The 22,418-nt window shown below is 38.7% G+C and overlaps 1 protein-coding gene across 9 annotated transcripts in view; it reads right to left on the minus strand.

Moving 5' to 3' along the window:
• ctnnd1 (catenin (cadherin-associated protein), delta 1) overlaps window positions 1-22,418 on the minus strand; it is a 31,681-nt gene that overhangs the window by 3,727 nt on the left and 5,536 nt on the right. For 5 of the 9 annotated variants that reach the window (XM_055041262.1, XM_055041258.1, XM_055041256.1 and 2 more), the window contains exons 2-21: window positions 17,774-17,921; window positions 13,850-13,924; window positions 13,470-13,592; window positions 12,384-12,664; window positions 12,155-12,245; window positions 11,779-11,972; window positions 11,458-11,704; window positions 11,243-11,314; window positions 10,489-10,639; window positions 9,298-9,499; window positions 6,756-6,873; window positions 6,476-6,632; window positions 5,402-5,419; window positions 5,014-5,079; window positions 4,768-4,895; window positions 3,583-3,733; window positions 3,267-3,462; window positions 2,639-2,835; window positions 2,173-2,220; window positions 258-340 (exon numbers count right to left, since the gene is read on the minus strand). In XM_055041262.1, the coding sequence (XP_054897237.1) occupies window positions 258-340; window positions 2,173-2,220; window positions 2,639-2,835; window positions 3,267-3,462; window positions 3,583-3,733; window positions 4,768-4,895; window positions 5,014-5,079; window positions 5,402-5,419; window positions 6,476-6,632; window positions 6,756-6,873; window positions 9,298-9,499; window positions 10,489-10,639; window positions 11,243-11,314; window positions 11,458-11,704; window positions 11,779-11,972; window positions 12,155-12,245; window positions 12,384-12,664; window positions 13,470-13,592; window positions 13,850-13,924; window positions 17,774-17,914 (2,739 nt within the window). In that variant the 5' untranslated portion in view covers window positions 17,915-17,921. The remainder of the gene's footprint in view (window positions 1-257; window positions 341-2,172; window positions 2,221-2,638; window positions 2,836-3,266; window positions 3,463-3,582; window positions 3,734-4,767; window positions 4,896-5,013; window positions 5,080-5,401; window positions 5,420-6,475; window positions 6,633-6,755; window positions 6,874-9,297; window positions 9,500-10,488; window positions 10,640-11,242; window positions 11,315-11,457; window positions 11,705-11,778; window positions 11,973-12,154; window positions 12,246-12,383; window positions 12,665-13,469; window positions 13,593-13,849; window positions 13,925-17,773; window positions 17,922-22,418) is intronic. The other 4 variants (XM_055041263.1, XM_055041264.1, XM_055041265.1 and 1 more) reach the window with 2 other exon arrangements.

A 22,418-nucleotide genomic window follows, 5' to 3' on the forward strand; every position in this document is an offset into this window, starting at 1 on the left:
AGTGGAAATATTTCACAGAGGTGCTGAAGCGGCTGAAGAAGCGCTGTGACTGGGCTTTTATTGACCAACAGTCCTAAACCCCAATTTACAGATAAATCCAGATGAAAATGTGTTTCTTAATAACTGGGGTCAGGAAAGAAGGTGTTGGAAGTGTTTTCCAGAAGTTTTCTTTTTCAGCGAGAAGGTAGCTATAGTTTTAACCGAGGCTGCAGTCATGCAACGTTGTAGAAGTGGGTTCCCCTGGGATCAGCGTCTACCTGTACTGAAACTTGGTCAGCAGCGTCGAGTGTTTTATCCAGCGTGTTCTTTCTGCCTCTCTGGTCCAGTGTGGAGTAGGCGTCTGTGGGGGCAGGGGGAAGCAGATGTCTTTAAGATCCTGTGGCACAGACATCTATGATACAACGCAGTAAAATCTTCCTGTTTTCTATGGACACAGAACCCAGGAGAGAGGCTGTGCAGCTGAAAATAGCTATGCATTGCATTTGTTCTGTACAGATGAAAAAATATGCTTGTACTGTTTTCATTCAGTTAGGACTACTAATAATTATACTACAAAATAAATTTCATAATAAAAGTGGATTGTTTTAGAGATAAAAAAAAAAAAAAAAACGCTTTCAACTTCAGGGATTTACACAGGTTTGCTCAGTATCTGGTAGAAACCCTTTTGAATTGTGTGACATGACTGAGGTGTTCTTTATCCCAACACATAGATAACACAGGTTGCTGGAATTTTGGCCCATTTTTCCTGACAAAACCAATGTAACAGGGTCAGGGTTGTAACACCTGCTCTCACATACACTCACTTCATCTGTTCCCAAATCAAACAGCACTGCAAATACACAAAATCTCACCTAAAAATCTATATTTTTGTCTAGTTTCTAGTACAAATATCTTCATTAAAAAAAGACAAAAAACATTTTTTTCCAAATATTAAATCTTCAAAGGCCAAAATTCTGATTTATTGCTAAAAATCGATTAATTTGTATGTTGCTTAGACAGTAAAAGCCACACAATCCCTCCAGTTACCTCAATCCCCAGGACTGACTCCATCTTCCAAATTTATTCAAGGAATTTCAACATTAGTTTATTTAAACTATTGAATTAGAGTAAAGAAATCTTGATCCAAACTCTTTTCATTCTGGCATTTAGCAATTGGAAATAATTTTGGGAATTCTCACTGACCAAAAACAGAAAAAGTGTGAGTTAATTTAATGTTGTTGTTTTTTTGTAAATACAGAGCATGTAAATGTACAGTTTTAACTGAATATGACTAACTTTAATCTACATAAAATCAGTTTGCAGGATCTTTGTATTATTGACAAGAAAAACAACTTTTTTCTACTGAGTAGTAATGAGTAAAGTGTGTATTACATGCAATAAAAGGCAAGAAGAGTGAGCTCTGTTTAAAATAATAATAAAAAAAACAAGCCAGGTTTTCAGGACCTAATTGCCATGAAATTAGTTACTTAATTTGCCATCTTAACTAAATATTTGTGTTGTCATCTATAATCTTGAGTACAGTAGCTGTACTCAAAACATCCCCCAGAACTTGTTACATCTCAGAGGGGTTTTTTCAGATACCAGGAGCTCACTCTGACTGCTGTCTTCATCAAGTACGATACTTTGTATTATGGCAAGGAAATAGATTTTCCACATAAGCCACAAGACAAAAAAAAGCCATTATCCTTACAGTGGAAACAAATAGGACAGTACAGTAGGATTGGTGTTTAATATTTTAGCCTTTGTCAATTTCAAAACTTAGAACGCAATCTCCCATTCGTTTCCTGCCTCAATTGAGCTAATGCTTAGATATTTTACAGCTCCAATTGAAAAACATTTCCTAAAGCTTGGCTCAATGGAAAGTTTATTTCAGAGTAGCCATTATGTTTGGGTTTTAGACAAGTCTGCTCCACTTTCTGAGTGGCTAAGACTAAAAATATTTTGAAAAGAAATTGAAAAAAAAACACCACCTTGCTCAGGAATGTAATAAAGTAACAGGCATCAACAATTATACTTGCAATTCACCTCTTATTCACCATCTTCTCACACATTCACCGATTATCTATATGAAAGCATTTCCTCATTTCTGCGTTTCCACTATGTTCCATGACTATAAAGTGTCTTCTACACTGTTATGAGCTGTAGATGTATGTAAATGTTTTCTGCACTTGCCTGGTCCAAACTCATTTAATGGAATCATTTCTTCGTCTCTTCTCCCACCTGTATGAAAGCAAAACATTAAAACTGAGTGAACAGCTTTATTTTCTAAATGTCAGGTTAAAAAACAGCCATCAAGGTCGACCTAATGTTTACAGTCACAGAGAAACAGCCCATTACTGGGTAGGTCCAGATTCGCTTCATGCCTCAAGGCTACAAGGTTTCCAAAGCTTCTGAGCTCCTTGGATTCTTTGGCTTACAAAACCAGCAAACGTCTTCAAAGCCTTGAACTAGTTATTTTTTATTAAAAAAAAAACTGTAACTCTTAATTCAAAACCACACAACATGAAAAATAAATCATGTTAGTTGAATCCTTCTAAATAGAAATGCAGGCAGCTGTATGAGCTGGTGAGTGGGGAGTTTGTGTTTCTGATGTGTACATATAGTGAAACCGTGACGGAAACATTGACATTTTCCCAACCTTTGTCAATGAGAGGCAAAGTGCTGTCGTCATGTCTGCCATTCAGCTTGTTGTCATCGGGTTTGGGGGCATTTAAGTTGACCATAAAGTCGGTCTTTCTCCAGCCGTCCTTCTCCAGAGTCCGACGGAGCTCTTTGTGGGCCCACACACTCTGCAGCACCAGCCCAGCTCCACGCACCTCCCGGTCTGAGCGGTTACTGTTTCCCAAATGAAAAAAGAATGCTGGATGTTATAAAAAGAGAAAAAGCAAGCAAGCAACCTCAGCAGGGCAATAAATTCTGATCTATATTAAACCAGCTTTACTGTTGCAGGGTACATTTGCAGCTAGTTCCCGGTAGCAGCAACTGAAGATGTCTGCACACAACAACTCCAAACTCAGTTCTCAAGTTTTGAGTAACGGTAAAGTACTGTGAAAAAAAAATTAAACTACATAAAATATCTGAGATTAAATAGTCCTGCAGCAACAAAATTTAAGCCCTTTGATAACATAGCTAAGGCAAGCTCTTCACCCCCCCAATAAATTTAAGACATTTTAAGGCCTTAATTTTAGATCCATTAATTTAAAACTTTTTCAGGATGCATGTTCACCCTGATTAAACAATTAATTCTCATCCGACTCCACCCTTACCCGTCCTTGTTGGTGAGCACGAGTCTCTCAATTCCTTGTGAGGCCCTCAAGAGTTTTGCAGCTTCCACGTCGGATCCCAGCAGCTCATGGAGTGTGCTCAGTATGGACACCACCGTCTCTTCTGTCAGCCCTTTATTCGGTTGATTCTGCCCACCACCAGGCAAGTCTCCCACGAGGAAGGGTATCGCATGTTTACCTGCCAACAGGCAGAGGTGAACAAACGTTAAACACTCTTTGACACAAACGCCAGCGCCAATCCAACCCATCCCTAGAAACCCAGAGTCTATTTGGCTGGAAATGCCTTTTGATGCCTCACCGAGCAGTTTCTTGTTTTGCGGATCTATAGCCAGGTTACGGATCGCTCCGGACATGGCACGGACGACTCTGTCATTGCTTTTATCCAGCAGCTCGCTCACCACGACCAAGCCTTTCTCTTCACGCATCAACGCACGGATGTATCGTCCGTACTAAACAGACAGGAGCATAGAGCGTTTTCAGTAAACTGCAAGTTATGCCTATTCTGAAAACTTACAAATGACCAATATTTGAAATAAGCATCAGCAGTCAAGTGTTTTAGTAATGATGCTGACAAAACATTGAGGTTTGGTGAAAAAAACCAAAACCAAAAAGGAACATTTCCAATTAGAAGGAGAAGCAATTTTTGTTTACTGGTACAACTAAATCCACAATAGGTTCTTTTTAACCACATTGCATTTGCAGACAATCACACTAAAACACAGTGGTCACAAAACAGAAAAGTTTTCAGGAAATTTTTTTCTTTCTCTAAACTTTTAATTAGATTTTCTTGTCATTTGTTCTGCAGCTTTCTGAAAGTTTTTCAGAAAGTTTTCTTAAATTTCTCCTTCACACATTTTCTATACAAAGTTGGTAATTTTGCAGAGGATTGCTTGGATAAAATTAGTAAAGTGCACACCTGAAGAACAAAAACAAAAGTATCCACATCTCATTCAACGAAATACATTTAGACTGTTAAGAGTTTTTGGTGACAAAAGCCATGAATAAATTTGAATTCAGGAGCCTTTAATACCTGATTGATTCATGAGTTATATTTAAGAGGCTTATTCAACAAAACATGTTTTGTTTGATAAGCATTAAAAACATGTGAAAAGCAACTGAAAAATGAAAAAAGAGACAACTTCCAAGCCTTAAAATGGTGATCAAAACCTTTTCCCAAAACTACAGGAACATCTAGCAGCTTGGAGGAAAAATACAAACAACTTATGAGGATGATTCATTGTTACACTGCTGCTGATAAGGGTAACACAAATTGTTACAGGCAATTACATTTCAAGGACAAAACGTTCTGAGTCACTTGGTTCAAAAGCATCTTCACTGATCAACACCTGAAAGCTCAGGAGGAGAGGTGGGAAGACTGTGATGGTGGGGAAAAAAAAAAAAAGATAGAAATGTGGAAGCTTTTGCAGCCCCACCGGGAGTTCTGGTGAAACAGAAAGGGATGATGATTTAAGGTGGCTCTTACAGTCCATTTTCCAGCACAGAGGTTCTGAATGGCTCCAGCTGAAGCTTCCAGCACGACGGGGTTGTGGCTCTCCTTTAGCAGCGATGTGTAGATGCGGACCACCTCTGGCTGGAACAGCAGCTCATAGCCTGCGGGATGAATGGACACAGGAAGGAGAGAGGAAGCATGTAACAGGAGGTGAGCAGAGAAAAATGGAGAGGAGATTTATGTGACGCAGTCAAACATCGCCTCCCAGTCTATGCTTACCTTTAGCAGGCGTGGCCCTCGGTGGGATACTTATTCTTTCTTCAGGTGCTTCCTCATCTCTCCTTCCTAGAAACAGCAGACCCTCAACATTACATTTAAAAAAAAAAAGGAATGGAAACAAGTGTGTGCTACATCTAAATAGGATACGTTTCTAATGCAATTTCTACTGCTGTTGCATTTCTACTAATTTTGACGTCTGCAAACACACTAGCCAAAAAGAAAAGTTAAACCAAGATGCAAGTTCTTAACTTAGGGTTACGGTGCAGGACAACCACAATGAAGAGCGGGCGTGCTTGTTAGTTTCAACAACCCAGACTGTGTGATCTCGATCAGACGAGATCACGCAGCGGAAGCTAAGTGTCGTTACACAGAGGTAAAGAAAGCTTACCTTTGGAAAACCACTCATCTGTAGCCGACCCAGATGGGGGAAAGAGGAACGGAGAAGAGAAAAAGATAAGAAAAGAGTGGCAGAAAAAAAAATGAAGGAGAGAAAGCGTTAAAAGGGAAAGCAGCCATTACTCCGCCACCCAAATAACATGTGTTCACATCCTGACGACCAACACAGATGACATGCGCAACAATCCAAATGTTTAAAGGGATTGAAAAAGTAACTTTTTATGATCTCGCTCTATCACTCCAGGTGATAAATCTGGGTGTATTTTCAGAATTTTTTCTGCTATGACATTCTTCTGTAAAACATTTTGTTGTATGGCATTTTAATGTTTTCTAAACAAGTTATGGTTGAAAATGAGAATTTGTTCTCAATCATCGTATCTGGTTAAATGAATGTTATCTGTTAATAAAAGCAGATATGTCCTTTTTTTTAATTACCAACAGATTTATCTTAGTAAAAGAAAACAAACAACTAGCTCAGAGAAAGCAAACTAACAGCAGCCCGACCCTTTAACTAACTCCCCAGTGGAAACAAGATGTGTATTAAACGCAGTTTGTTTCTGCATGTGCTGTTAGATGACCATGAAATGTAAAGTTTCTATCAGCAGAGGTTTTAAACAAAAATAACTTTTACTCTCAAATAAAGAGAGAAATTTAGAATTATTGATTGTTAATCAAAAAGTAAACAAGTGCTTTAGTTTTTTAACTAAAAATGTCTTAGTTAAAAAACTAAAAAAAAAATGTTTTTTTAAAACTAATTTAAAAAACTCCCTTTCTGAATGAACTCAGTCAACATGAATACAGATACGATAAAGAATCAGCCTGTGTTCCAACAAAAAGAAACAAGCAGCTGAAATAAATCAATGCTCTCAATGAAAAACCAGCAGCGACCACAGAGGATGAGAAGAGATTGTTGACATTCCTCAAACATCAAGTAGTTTTGTTTGTTGAGGCGTGTGTGTTGGTATCAGTTGAGTCAGAATGTGTAGTCAGTGACATCACCCTAAATGCCCCAGAAACTGAATGAGCACACACAACACATGACTCCATGTCGCTCTGTGACACCGACCTTTGCCCTTGCGGGAGCTGAAGCACCCAGCCCTCTGGCCTGAGGGGGCGGGGCTCGAGTTGGCTTGTTTGCTCTCATCGTAGGCCTCGAAGTTCGGTATTTCTTTGTGCACATGATACGACAAGTTCCTCAGCAGACAAACGCAGTTCTCAGTCAACTGTGGAGGTACAGAGAACAAGATGCAGGTGTAAAAATATAAAAAAGTTGTAGAATCCACAATTAGTTTTAAATGCAGAATTTTGAACATAGTGATTGAAAATCCAGTCAACCTTGCACAAACCTTATTGTTGAGCTCTTTACAGTTAATCTGGGACTGAACGATGTACATGAGGGAATCGACCAAACCGGAGCACTCTCTCAGCTTCCGCCTCGCCTCAATTCTCTCTGAACTCACATTCCTAAAAACAGACACGAAAAAAGAAGAATGAGGCAACTGAGAAATAAAAAGCCCTAATGAAGGAGAAAAAAAAAGAAAAAAAGTCAGTTTTGGTCACAACATGAGCCGACAACAATTACAGCTGTGTCTGAACACGCCTCCCCCCATCAACCTTGTTTGAATGAAACTCCCTTTCAATCTGCAGTTTCACAAAGAAAAGTACACTCTGACAAGATCTGGTTACCTCTCTGACTCATTCTTACTTAAAGCTCAAACTTGAACTGTGTGTGTCCTAGACTAACTCAGTTAGTCAGGGACACACACACAGCTAGTAGAGGAACATAAAGGAAGCAGGATAAACTAGAAAACTGCAGCCATTCAGTGTTGTATTTCCCAGTGACAGACGTCCAACACCAGGACACATTCCCTCTAACTACGAATACCTACAAGTCAGGAAGTTCAGGAGGGACAGAGGGTAGCACAGCTCTATCCTCGTTTGTTTTTATTATCATGTGCCAGTGGATGCACAGAATACACCAAACAACTGTGCATACTGTCCGTGTGCACTTTCACACTTGTGGAGTACGATGCACCATCGTTGGTGATGTTATGGAAAAGTTTCACTCTGAGACATGATTTCAAAAGTTCCATTGTGAGAGACTTTCATCGCTGGTGTCGCGTAAACGAGCGGCTGGATTGCATCAAAAATGTTGCCGTTTAACCCAGTGTCTCAGAGTGAGGCCTCAGAATGAACTTTTCTGTAACATTCCAGGCAGAGGTGTGAAGAAATCTGCAGGTGCCAAAGTGGTCTTGCACAGACCGCACTGCTGTAGGGTTCATCCTATCCCTGCGCGGGCAGATGACAACATAAACAATGGCTGATAGTTTTGTACTGTGTTGTGCTGCTTAACCTGTTCATCTTGGCACAATTCCTGATATGTACATGTAGAAGCTGAGTAAATAAACCTTCTGCCATCAGCTGTTTGCACCAGCTTCAAACAGTTTTCATTCCTGCTCAAGAACTTTAACAGCCGGGTTGGAATACCTGCCAACTGAGAACTATATCACTAAAGTTGTTTTGTAGAGTGAAAGTTCACACAAATCACAGAAAAAGTTGAATAAATTAAAGCAAAGTTGTTCATTTGTATTTATTTGAGCTTTCAGCCTGTCAGAAAGCATGACGGTTTTTGGAAATCTTGGAATCGAGATCCCCTAAGGAATAAACCCTGAAAGTGATAATTACAGCCAGTAATCCAAACCATACCTCTCACATCCATCTTATAGTAAGAACAAATTCCACAAGTTGAACTATCAATCTCTCATTTTCATCCCCAATTCACTCGATTCATTCTGGAACACCACAAATATATCGCTGCACTTGACTGCATGGCTAGCTCACTGTTACTGTATCTTACTCTGTAGTTGTGGAATCACGATATCTGGGATCATGAGCGCTCCCTGCCATGAGGCAAGAGAACTGCCTGAACCTTGATTCTGTTCTCTGCTGTTTTTCAGCTGCACTGCCGAGCATTTGAATGGAATGATGTGAAAATTCAGCAATTTTGAAGGAAAAAATTATCAGAAGTGGTTAAGCTAAATGAAAAATTGGTACTTTATAGTACAAACCACAGGGTGAAAATAGCCATATAAATTATTTTATCATTATATCTTATTTTTCCATGATGACTGGTGAGGTGCCTCCCCTGACCGCACGTCACTGCTGGAGCATCAGGCAGACAGTCAAAGTTCAACATGATGTTGATCCTACTTGATGCCGAGCCCAAATCATCAACCACCAAAACTTTAAAGTCTTCAAGATAATGTTATTTACATACTTCTCCCATGAAGCAGAACAGCTCTAATTAACCAAGCTGTTGAAGAGAATCTACTGATAACAGACCCACTGGCCTGCTAACACTGTTTACAGTGTACAGGCCATTGCCCCACTGTTCTCTGACATTTCCTGTAACAACTTAAATTCCTTTCTTCGCGTTCCTCTGATTTATTTAAACATTGTGGCAGACCGCTTCCAAATTTAACAAGCAGCAGGGCTGTGAAAGAATTGTCAGTAACAGGCCAACTCAAAGCAGTTCATAATTGTGAGGTGTAATAACGAGGATACTCTGTGTTTTTGTTTTTTTCTTACTTATACAAATCTTAAAAGTGTGGAGTTCATTTAAGCTCATCTCTTCTGTTAATACTTCATAGAACCAGAAGCAGCAGCGTTCAACAAGATTAATGAAAGCTTGTAAAATTTTTGTAGTCCAACTATGTTCTACACAACTTTATAAAAACACACCCAGGTCCTCTGCTGTGTTAACTTTCTTTCTTCGTCCTCTCAAGCTGCTTAACCAGACTCCTTCCCTGTTGTTTTCCTGAATAGATCAGGTCTCCCCTCCATTAGCGGCAGCTTTGATCTGTGTTCTTCCCTTTCCTTCCTTCATACCTCAGACAGCCTGCTGTATTAGTGAGCGCCGTGTCCCACTCGGGAGTTCTGGGCTTGCCGTTTTCTTCGCCCCCTCCAGCGCCGTTCGTCGTCCGCTCCCAGCCCGAATGGGGAACCATGACCTCGTCACAAAGAGCGTGCAGAGCGTTATCCACAATCTCCATTTTAATAGAGTCCTGGGACGACAGGTTCCACAGAGTCCCTTTGGGGAAAACACACAATTTTATGATTAATGTGTGAAAAGACAATGTTTAGACTATTTTTAAAGTGTCACTTTAAAAACAGAGATAATTGGAAACCAACAGGACACCTGCAAATTCTGAATAATATGAAATATGCTTGTATAGCATTATTAAGACAATAATAGTAATACACAACTTTTGAATAACCATTTCTATTGTTTCATAGATTATTTTGTTATGTGTCAGCATCTTTTATTCCTATTCATTGGTTTTTGCTGAGAGTTTCATTATTTTCTCAGAGGTTCATGTTCCAAAGACCGTCTACAACCCACATTTAAGCAGCCAATATATCATTACATATAGCTATTCAGCATTTTATATAATGAGCCATACTGTCACTATACCAAAAATAACCTAAAAAAACCCAATTTGGAGAGAAACAACCTTCAAGAATGTGATTTTTTTAGGCCACTGAATTCTGTAATTTGACTAAATAAAACTTTCATTCTTGTCCCTGTAATTCAGTTCAGTTTTTCACTCCTCTGCGTTTTTCTAATTCGGTCTTTGTTTTGCTCATGTGCATTGATTACAGAAGAAAATGATCAGTAGAATGAGCTTTACCACAAATGAAAAACCTAGAGAGAAAAAAAAAAGTTCTCAGTCTTTTGATCCCAAGAATATTGCAAAGCAGAAGGAAGACTTTTAATGTGGCAAGGAAGTAGAAACAAAAAAATAATGGATTTAATGGGCTTGAAATACATTACATAACCTGCAACAAGTTTCTGAACCCCCGTATGTAGAATAAAACTACTAAACAAATGCAAATTTCAAACAGAAAGAGAGCTAGTCGGCTGCCAGATTAGTGGAGGAAATATTGCCAAGTTTCTGCTCTTTCAACTGCATTCAATCATTTACTTTTAAAGAAAAGGAGCTTTAGAAATAAATGTTTAATACAGTCCAGATGTCCAAACCATATGAAGCCTGTCTTTTTTGATAAAATATGTCTAACCTGTGATGATCTCTGTGAGGTCCTGATCGCGCGTCTTTCTCAGCAGCCGGATCAGCGCCGGAACTCCATCGCAGTTCTTGATAGCAATTTTATTGTCTGCATCTTTGCCAAAAGAAATGTTCTTTAGTGCTCCACATGCTGCAAAGTGAACCTGTAACACAGAGCCAGGGACACCTTTATGAGACACCAGTGATTACTCCGTAAACAAAAGATTAAACGCAGGTAAAGGAACCAGAATGTTGTAACCCAGAGTCATGCTGCACACTTCTCTCTCACTCTTGATGCACAGAAATGTAGCATCATGAACAACTTTTAATCCCAACCGGTCTGCCTCTGATTTGAACCAATACATTTATCTTCCAACAAATATCTGATTTTAAGATTATTAAAACTTGTTTCAGACACAAATTGTACAATACCTTGAGTTTTATTACATCCCATAGAAAAATTTAGAAAAATGTTGCAACATTAGCATAAAAAAAAAACATTCATAAGAATTAAGCCCAAAATCATAGTAAGACCATGTGTCCCCAAACAATTCAAATTTATAGCTCTAATTCCTTCTGTACAAATACAGAAGGTTTCCATCTCGACAAATTTACCATGTAAATACATCGCCTAAGATATTTTATCACACTCGGTTTAAAGAGCAAAAGCAGTGCAATAAAAGCTCGATCCTTTCAGGCCTTAATTTGGCTTCACTTCGCTCGAGCATAAATATCTTGTGAAAGAGACAACAGAGTGTAATTCTGACCTCTCTGTTAGGGTTGTCAAGCATGGACACAAGGGCAGGAATGCCTTTCAGTCGGCGGACGTCAGACTTCACCTGCAAATCAAGGAGGGTGAGGTCATTCATGTGCTTGTGTTATAGAGTGCTTCTATAACACTCAGGCTCAGTGCTGTGTTTAAGCGGATATAAAGGGCACCACATGGAGAAGGTCATCATCATGATTAAAGAAAAAGTCTTACTTTGTCGTTCTTAAAGGTGAGATGCTGCAGGTACGCAGCTGCATTGCTCCTGACTGGGTCCAGTCTGTAGTTCAGCATGGCGATGACCTCTGGCAGCTCAGGCTGACGCCATCCACTAGCTGGTGGTCCTTTCCTCATACTCAGAGTGTCCAGTGACGCCACGCTGCCCCTCTCACCCTTAGCCAGAGGTGCACCGGCACCATAATAGTAAACCTCTCCTGCACCATCTAAAGCACCTTCATAACTCCTGCAGAGGGAGAACAAGCTTGTCTAAGTTATGACAGAGAAAAAACTTTTGTCAAACCACACAACCACACTCACCCAGTCCTGCGTGGTGGAGGGCCATGTGGGAAGGCATGGTTGTGAGGCATGGTGTTGTAGTGCATCGGGTGTCCTCCCATGCCATAGTCTGGGTCGTCGTAGCCGATGCTGCGCTGGTCATCCTCCAGACCGTACGGATCTGCGACAAACCGGGGAATGGACGACAGCTCCAAAGCACTTCCCATTCGCCCAACCTGCGAAAAGACAGATGGAAAATAACACATTGCAGAAGTTGCAGACCAGTTATTCCAGTAAATTTTGGCAAACAAATCGTCAATGTTAACTTAGCAGGTGAAACCTGCAAGATCAGCTTGCCAAAGCAAGATTCAGTGAAAACAAGCCCTGAAGCTAATGATACAGTGACTGTTGAACACACTTGTGGTTGGGCAGCATATGGGTCCAACTGGTTCCTGCTAGGAGCTCGGTAGCTTGGATCCAGGGTTCTGTAGCCGTCTGGGTGGATTGGTCTGACAGCGAATAGAGTGGAGGGAAAACAGAGTCAAAATGAATTCATTTAACCATTTGAACGCAACAAGCTCAAAATGCAGCTACTGCATCACTAAAATCTGATAAGAGGAGTTCAGATTTCAGTGAACTCCTGTCACCTGTAGCGATCGTCCATCCGAGCACCCCTGCTAAGGCTGGAGTATGCCTCAGACGGAGGTCCTCCGCGGTAGTCATCGTAGCCCCCCGCAGGACTGTAGTGATAATTGCGGGGCACGGTATGGGTGGGATACTCCATGGGCACGGCACCGCCCGGGCCCTGCCTGTAGACCATGGGGGGGGCATAACCCCCGACAAGAGAACCGCCTCCATCCACAGAAATAGTGTCCGACACAGAGGGGATGACTGTGCGAGTAGTGGTGGTCTTTACTACTTTCTTCACCTGAAAAGGGAATAAAGGGAACAAGTGTATTACCGTGCTTTTTGTTAACTCATCTAGCCCTAAAACAGAAGCTGTGTTCTTTACACTTGTTGACATTTTGTTCTTATTGTGTTTTTAAAGGAAGCTGATTGTCTGGGTTTTATTTACAGGCATCAGAGTAAAGAAGTATGAATGCAAAGCAAAATTTTAATAAACCTAATTTTCTCTCAATCCCAGATAACAACTATGAACTAGGTTATGTTAATATATTACAAATCACACAGACGAGATGCAACATGAAAAAAAAACATTGTGCAGATGAGCTGACGTGAGAGTCTTTGTCAGTTCTGTTTGTGTTTTCATACGTTACTTTAATCAGAAACTTCTGAAAATCATGCTGGAGGAAACATTCCCAAACAGCATAAAATCCCTGTCAACATTTAATTGCAATAGACACAAAATGGCACACACATACACCAAGAAATTAAAATACGCTTCCCAACAAGGCTCTTTTTGTCAGATTAAAAGTATCTTTTGAAAACAATCTTTGATCAGGTATTAAACATCTCTATTCAAATTGTTTTATAAGTTTGATGTAATAATGTAATCTTAAATGTTGTTTTAATTAGCTGAAAGTAAAAACAACAAAAAAATCATAATAGTTAATAGAAATTAGCTGAAAACAGACTATGTGAACTGCATTTATATGATGTTCTTCAAATGAGTGACTGAAATAAATGAACTTTTGAAAATGTTCTAATTTTCTGAGCTGCACCTGGACTCTTCGAATCTAATACACGCTGCTGCCATTTGATCTCCTCCTTACTGTGGTTTCTGTGCGCCTTGTCGTCCCATCGTCATCCATCTCCACGGAGATGACAGGGGGCACCACCTGAGGCTCCTCCATTGTGAAAGTCTCCTGCACCAGCTGACCAGGCTCCATCCTGAACTATATGCACATGTACAAAATGCTCAATTTCAGTCCCAATGTCTCAAGTTGTGAGACTCCAATGGGCCGATTTGATAAAATAGCATAGCTCAAATGCAGTCTCCAGCTTACACTCCATTCGTCAGTATTAGCCACTGATATTGGAGAAAGAGCATTATAACTTCTATGTTGCTAAAGTGTAAATAGTGATCCATTGACAGAAAAGGAATGTGATGCTCATCATCTCCAGCTTCAGGCATCAGAGGTCTGATTCTTACATGATGCGTCCCGTTGATGTAACCCTCGTTCAGCGTCAGCCTTTCTAGCTCTGCATCACAAGGAATGCGGCCGTTCTGTTAACAGAAACAAAATCATGTTCACAAGAGAATCCCACACAACAAATTGGATTTAAATATGCATTTCTAGGCAAACAGCATTTGTGTCACGCTGCTAACTCCTGAGCAGATGCCTTTATTCATCCAGAACAAGGAGAACGCAGTGATTTATCTGACTACTTTTTAATTTCAGCCACATTTGTGTAGCAGGAAAAAAAGGAATGTTACGAGACCTTTTTCTCCCATCAAGCATTGCAGACACGCAATCAACAGACCAGAACCAAAACAAATGGTTTTAAGAAATATATACTTACAGTCATGACGATGCAACTAAGGTTTTTATATTTAAGAAGGTAAAACATATTTACCTTAATAAGGTTTTTGCATAAGAATCCATCCTCCTTGAACTTCTTCACATTCAGTTACTTTACAACCACATCTATTTTATTGGGATTTTCAACAACAACAAACAGTGTGGCATATTTTTAAGTGGTCGGAAATGTTATGAGTTTGGCAACTTTTATTTTTTTACAAATGAAAATGTAAAAACTGATCATCATTATTCAGCCACCGGAAGGAGATGGTTTATAGAATCACCTTTCAATGCAGTTACAACTGAAAGAAAGTCTTTGAAGGTATGCTTCTACCAGCGTTATGTGCTTGAACATCCATTTTTTAAAGTCTTGCACAGATTCTAATTCGGTTTGGGCTTTGACTAAGCCATTCTATCACATGAATATGTTTTGATCTAAACCATCCCACTGTATGTCAGGCTGAAAGTCTGTCGTATAATAATCTGTCATTATACAGATGGAAGGTAAAATCTGCAACCTGTGGCCCTTTGGATATTCCACAATGGCTCTTAGTAACAGGTATGGAAGATATAGATATATTAAAAAATAAAAGTTATAGCAGGTTTTTATGGAATAACTGCATTCAATTTCCAAAACAGAACGGAACAAAAAGTACCTGTAATATTTTTTTATAATATACTACATGTTTTTGTTGATATGTTGAAAACTATGACTTATTATTTTTACATAATTTCCTTTGATTGAAAAATCCCAGAAAAATTAATACATTTCTCTTTTGCTAAAACTTGACGTTTGTTTCATTTTTAAAAAGTTTGTTTTGTTTTGTTTTTATATAAAATGAAAACAAATTTCCCAAAGACATTTCAAAAAAGTTATCTTTTTCCAAACATTTGTGGCTTTAAGTAAATATTTAATTCGCAAAAAAAAAAAATTAAGCAAATTAAATTAGAAGGGTTAAAGAAAATTCTAAAGGTTGAGGTTGTAAACAGACAAAATATGAGAAACTTCAAGGAGGTATGAATATTTTTGCAGGGCATTGTTGCATCATGACAGTAAAACTAAATGAATTTGCTGTGATGGTGGTATGAATAGATGACAAATGGAAAATTTGTCAGTAATGAAAGAAAGAACAGCAGACATGATGGATGATCTTTCTGCCACAGACAGACCTCTGCTCCTGCCGAGTACCCATTTAAAATGAGATTCTTCGTGAATCAAAGTTAAAAAAACAGATATAAGCCACTGTTGGCTGGAAACTGATGACAATAAAGCCTTCACCACACACACACACACTCACACATCAGATTAAGCTACTGGACACAAAACTGTTCAGATCAGATTAAGCCACAGACAGAAAGAGAAGCAGCTGGGCAGATGGAGGCATGTGGATACCTGTCAGTAAAGACTGATATCATGTTGCATTGCCTTAAAAGCAAAAGCATGCTGGAGCCTTTAGGCAATGTTAACACATACCAACAATGATGGGGGCAACACAAGCAACCCTCCTGATTTGCACACACTCACTATTTAACATCCTGCATTTACAGCATCACCTTATGACTCAGAACAGCCTTGAAATTACCTGCGACATTGTCAGATTATTATACGGCTACATGCAAGAGCAGAAAGCTGAGGTGGATGGTTATTGGCTAATGGAGCAACAGCTCCCTGATGGTGAGGAAGTGTGCTAAGCTGTTCCAGTACACTAATGGCTTCTCTGAGAAAGTGAAAGAATTATCAAGCGTTTTAAGTTTGGGTTCAGAGCCAAGTAACTGACTCACCCTGCGACTGATAAGCAAAACAGTGCCATACTTTAAGAAATCAATCGACGGGATCTTATTCTCATCCTTACCCCAACAGGGGATACCCTCCAGCAAGTAAAGACAGAAGAACAAGAGTAACCCGGATCAGAAAAAGTCGAAACGACAAACCAGACATAAAAGCAAGACTCAGTTTTTCATGCAAACATTCATGGACAAGTCGGGACAAAACCATCGGGCGGCGTAGCGTTTCCAAGGCCTGACAGCTGGAGGGGAACGATCACGAGAACATCTTTGTGTAACTTACAGATGTTTACTGAAATAATGCAGCATTTGAATTTATGCCCAAAGGTTGTGGGACAGACATCAGTGATCAGAAATCTTCATCAAAAATACAATGTGGGGAGCGCTGGTAGTCCCAAATATGAGCATTTACTGTGGTGGTTTTAATTTTTTTTTTCCCCTTTTAGAAAAAAAAGTGTTCAAATTTCTTGTAATATTCTACTACTCTGGATTTTTAAAAAATGAATTTGAATTTGAGTCAAATATAAATTATAGTTATAAATTATAACTATAATTGTCAAGGACGATAAATTGTCCCAGTAATTATTGCAATAAACATTAATATTTTAAGACCAGTTTCAAGTAATATATTGATGGCGGAAAAATAATTAAAGTTCACTCACTCTAAGATTATTAATTAGCGTTAATTTTGTAAAGATACTTAACACTAGAATTGGAAGCCTTTGTTAAATATCCAAAAAACAAAGCCAAAAACAGTACCGGTAAATGTAATGAAAGTAAAAACAACACACAACCAAAACCATAAATAAAATGGATTATGAAGCCTCTGTAAACATAATCGCATTTCAAAAAATATTAATTAGAAAGGAAATTATTCTTTCCTTTCTGTTATTTTGACAGGTATGGTCCACAGGTGAGTCTGTGGTTTCCAAAAGTTTGAAACCTTATTTTTGATACTTCTAGAAGGTCTGCATACGCTACACAATAATGCAAAAAATTCTGGTGAGGGATACCTTGTTGCAATAAGCAAGCAATTGCATGGTATATAAAAATAAGCTCATCTTTCTGATGCTTAATATCTTTGACAGGCAATTTTGTTTAAGGAAACTTCATAATCCATTTTATTTATGGTTTTGGCTCAGTGTGGTTTTTATTTACATTATGTTTATTGCTTTTGGGTGTTGTGTTTTGGATATTTAGAACATCTTCCAGTTCCAGTGTTAAAGTGTTCTGTACATTATTAAAGTTTATTAGTATTTGAGAGAGAAAACTTGCATTACTATGCATTATCAACATATTGCAAGAAAATTATCCCAAAACAACAATATTGTCATTTATTGCAGTGGTTTCTGTGACACTTTATTGTTCAGCACCTTATTGTGACAGGCCTAATCCAAATTATTTTATCTCATGTTCCATTCTCATTTTTCCTGTAGTACTTACACTTCTGGTGGAGTCTCTTGATATCAAGATTATTGAAATACAGCTTGTAATTTCTAAGAAAATATAAATTAGATTTGGGTGCTTTATTTTAAACATACTTCAGAAAACCCCTCAGGGGCTTACGTTTTAAAAAAGCATTTACTTGACTTTATTTAACCTGAATTCTAAGAGCCACGTGTGGTCTGCTGCCGTCCAGCACAGATGAGATGAGGGTGATCATGAAGATGACTTTGGATGAAGCGGTTCGGAAAGGAAAATTCCGAGGAGGATTGAGATGGAAAAGGTGCATGAGGGTAGCGACGGTAGGAGGGGTCAGAGGGCGTTACCTGCATGTTGGGGAGGGGGCGGGGCAAGGTGCCGGCACACGACCTCCGCTCCTCCTCCAGAGCCCGGCTCAGCATCTCAAACTGCCTCTCCTGCTCCCGCACGGAGGCCAGCAGGGAGGCCGTACTCGCACACTGCTCCATTCACACACTGAGAGCAGAGCACAGGACAGGACAGGACCGTCACCACACAGCACAGGGACAGATGCGTCCAACACCAGGATTTATCGGAGGACAGACAGAAAACCACCAACGTACACACACAGATAAAAAGCAGGGCTCTGAAAAAAACTGACGCAGGGTTCAGCCAGGAATCTAAACAGCAAAGAAGCGAAAATGAAGTTTATACTTAATTAGCAAGAAGCTGGAAAATAAAGCAGAGAAAAAGTGATGAAAGTGGGAACAACCCAAAAAAAATATATCAGAAATTGCTAACAGAATCTACCTAAAACAATTCAATACAGGGAGTGACATAAGCAGATTATCATCACATTTAAATCTTTCTTCACCTACAGCTAAGCAGGGTTAAAATTAGAAAGTGAGATTTACAACAAGAGGGAAGAGTGGTAATTTTCAGCTGCAGCATGTGGAGCTTGTTAGCACCTTTTGGCTTCAAAACAGCAAGAACATAAAAAGGGGAGAGAAATGCGAGAGCAGACAGGGGCTGTGAGCTTCTAAACTTTAAAGAATGGGACAACGCATCGAAGCAACAAAAAAAGACAGAATATTTTTAAATCAACAACAAAAAGAGTTGGAGTTATACATCAATTTTTACAGAAGATATATTTTATTGTGAGGAAACTTATGACATTTAGGTTAGTGGTACAAAGTCACTCAAGTCTAAAGTGTTAAACAGAGAATTTATTTTAGGTAGGTACTCCTCTGTCAAAGAGTACTGCTGTTAACGTCACCTGAAATATTTTTTTAGTTTCCATTCAGCCAATTATTGGGTGCTACTTTAGATTTTGGAAATCTAAAGTAGCACCGTTGATCCTGATTTGCTGAATTCTTGAAGCATTTCCAGTGTTGCACTAAAATCTGTGTTAAAACTGGAAACAAAGTTAAAGGGTACTGTTAGGATTAATATGCAGAGAAAATGTCACTCTCTCAAAGCAAAAATAAAGCTTGCACTAAAAAAGTCAAGCTTAATTTTGTAAAGTTGTGTTTGAACTATGCCAGTGAATGAATACAGAGCTACATTGTATTTTATGTCTGTAATGGCTTTTTAAAAAAATGCCTCTCAGCAGCCATGACTGTACCTAAAAAAAAAATCCAACAACACACAACCGTAACTCTGGTTAACAATTAACCACCAAGGATCCAAGATAACACAGTATCCAATTGATTTGTTAGACTCCTTTTATGGCCACCGTCTAAAACTTGGTGGTTGTTTTCACCAGACTGAAGACAGTTGAGTCAAACATAAATGGATCGCTTGACACACGACACCATAAGCTAAATGAGACCCGATACGCCATTTTAAAACAGCATGCTGAGCTGTATTACTGTGAATAATGTGAACAATCAATCATGTCAAATGCACTCAATTTAACATGTAGCCACAAAGAAAATGCTTGGAAAGAAATTAAGACATGGTTGCTGAGGAAAGACGCAGAGAATGAAGTTTTTTTTTTTTCTTTTTCTACTGTTAAATAAAGAAAACGCAACCTAAACACATGGCATAGATGGTATAAACCTAAATTACAGAGGCCAGTCCAGCCCAAAGTAAGACCATCACAGTCTTAGACTTTTATCCTGGCGTGGGAGGACAGAGGAATCTGGAAAAGGATTACTTCAGCAGAGTCTAATAAAGGAATGACATGAGAATGGCTCATCTCCAAACCAGGGCAAAATTATTTTCTGCTTCAAAGTTCATCGACTCCTGGATCGGGACTGTCTGAATGAAAAAAAAGACTCCAGTATTAAAGTGTGGATGTGTGCCAGTTTGAGTGTGTTCACATCTCTATATACGTGAGTGATGTGCGGCAAGTTTGTATGCTTGTTACTATGCTCAAATACTCCAACAGAGCACCGGCAACTTTTTTGTGAAGTCAAAAGGCAGAAAATGTTTTTTCTGTCTGTGTGGGAGGAAAAGAAAAAAAATCAAGAAAAAAATTTGACATTTGTGGTCAAAGGCACACTGGAGCTGCAAGAAAACACTCCCGTAATACCATTGTCATACATTCCAGAGTAAGATTGAGCGTGTCATATCCTGCCTCAGCTGTTGGGAGCTGTCCTAAAAAACAAAAGGGTCCATAATTCATCTTTCATCTGTGTTTGTCTCAGTGTTTTAAACATAAAAGCTGGAAGGAAAAAGTGGGTAGAACCCTGTTTCTTAGGTGAAATTTGTAAACAAGAAAACTAGTTGACTTCTCTCTAAAATAAAACTAGTTGACTTCTCTCTAAAATAAAACAAAAGGTGTTTATGTTGAAAAGGCTGTCAGGTGTTACCGATGATATCTAGAAACGGAACCTGAATGGGAACGGGTAAGCACGGACCGGTCTTCCTTCCCAGGTTTTACGAAGTTTCCATATTAAAACTGACACACACAAAAACTGTTGCTTTCATAACATTCAGGTTTGTGTTTGTCTCAGGTTACAGTAGGCTGCAGTTTTAGAAAGTCCCAACAATGGTGTAAACATACCTAGAAAAAGGTTATCTACCTTTTCCATCTTGTTACCGAAAGTTTTACTTCATTTAAAAAATAAAAAGAAGGTGAATGCATTTCTGTTTCAAGCCAAAATCTGCTATTTCAGTCTGAACATATTCCACTGCAACATTTATGATGTTTGATCTGAATAAACTATTACAACTCTACTGTTATGGAAAATAACAGAAAAAAAATTAAATACGACCTGTAGAAGATTTTATAGCAATATTTGTTTCTTTTTAAAATATATAATTCTGGGATTACAATTTTTAAACAGATTCCAATGTGAATCGGGTGACAAAAATAAACACAACTTCAGCTTTTAAAAGGCTGCCAACAATTTTAAAAAAAGTAATTGGCTGTTTGAATAAACTCTAGGTCTATACAAGAGTAAGATTTACTAATCTTTTAGACGGTGAACTTGTATTATTATATTAGTTGAAGATGGTCTCAAAACTACAAAGTTATCGTTTATTGCAATAATTTCTGGGACAATTTGTCGTCCAGTAAAAATTTATTATAGTGACAGGTCTAGCTATGACGTTAATATAAATAGTTTGTAATTTATACACCAGCAGAAAAAAGTGTAGCTTTTGTTTTCAATAGAACCAATTAGTTCATGTTATTCCATGCAAATCTACTGTGGGAATCTGAGAGGAGTCTTTTTATCCAAGTCAAGAGTTGTTACATCGTTCTGACAGAACAAACACATCAAGAATGTAAACCTAATTTCCTGTTCCTTTTTTTATGTTGTAATTGGTCAATCCCAACAGCTTCTAACAAATCTTAACGTTCTTGTGGAAAGATGCACTTTGCTGTGAAAGCTGTAAATGGTTTCCGTCACTTAAAGCCAGGGAATCGGACATTACGCTATTATAGCCATTAGCAGCACAACCCTCTTTGTTAAAAGGGCAGTCCAACCATTAACATCTCAAAGAAGCAAGATAATTATTTAGTTCCCCCCAAAAATATTTTGCTTAATGGACAATAACTGTGCCGTCTCTTTTATGATATACCATCTCTTCTATTTCATTCATTCTGTCATTGAGGCAATCCAACACACATCCTGTTCACAGCTGAAATGAAGTTAAAATGCTGTTGTGGCCTGGACAAGAGCTTTGCTGACTCTGCTTCATCTGAATGGTCGCACAGATATTTGGTGAACACCCTGTGGTGCTTTGTGCATTGACCTTGGCCTAAATCCAGATAGTCCCACCTTTACCATCCTGACATAAAACCACAAGGGGCTCCGGTCCTGGCCCACACTACTCCACATGTGGCCATTAAGGCAGAGCCCAAGAAAGTGGATGTTCCAAACATGACCAACTTAACTCACACTCAGGGTTTCGTGCAGGCTTTTCAGGAACCTCTGCAAGGCCAACTGTCCTATGTAGACAACACAAGCTCATTTATCTTAGTGGGAAAGGAAATGAGTGGCCTTGGGCGCATGGAGGGAATCTGAATATAACTGAACAAATAACACTAAAGAAAATATGTTCAACCGCAAGGACAGCTGCAAACATATCTACATTTTATGTCCCCGATATTATTATCAAGCTACGATAGCATTATTAATAAGATTAGTTATCGTCAGTCATGGTTATGTTCTAATTGTGTTGAAGTTGGGTGCTTATTTGTATGTGTTGTCCTGCTGTGTAAAAAAAAATGCATCCTCTCAGCATATATTATAATTTCAATATATTCAAAATACTGACAAGATGGAATATAAACTGTAATTAATCTATGTCATCTGTATAAAAGCAAAAAATAAATAAATCATAACAATTAGTCTTCATACAAAAACAACAATATGCTAACGGATGATGATTACTGAAAAAAACACAAAAAAACATGCAGCATGATTTGGTTTATTTCTTCCCAGATAGGTTTATGTTATGTTTATGTCCCATAATAAAAGCTTTTATATTCATTGATTAGCATTTAGATGTCCAGATGTGCGACTTAAAGTAACTGGTGTTGCTGAGAACCTCAATCGA

Source organism: Poeciliopsis prolifica, unplaced genomic scaffold, assembly GCF_027474105.1.
Source record: "Poeciliopsis prolifica strain line A6 unplaced genomic scaffold, Auburn_PproV2 SCAFFOLD016, whole genome shotgun sequence".
NCBI lineage: Eukaryota > Metazoa > Chordata > Actinopteri > Cyprinodontiformes > Poeciliidae > Poeciliopsis > Poeciliopsis prolifica.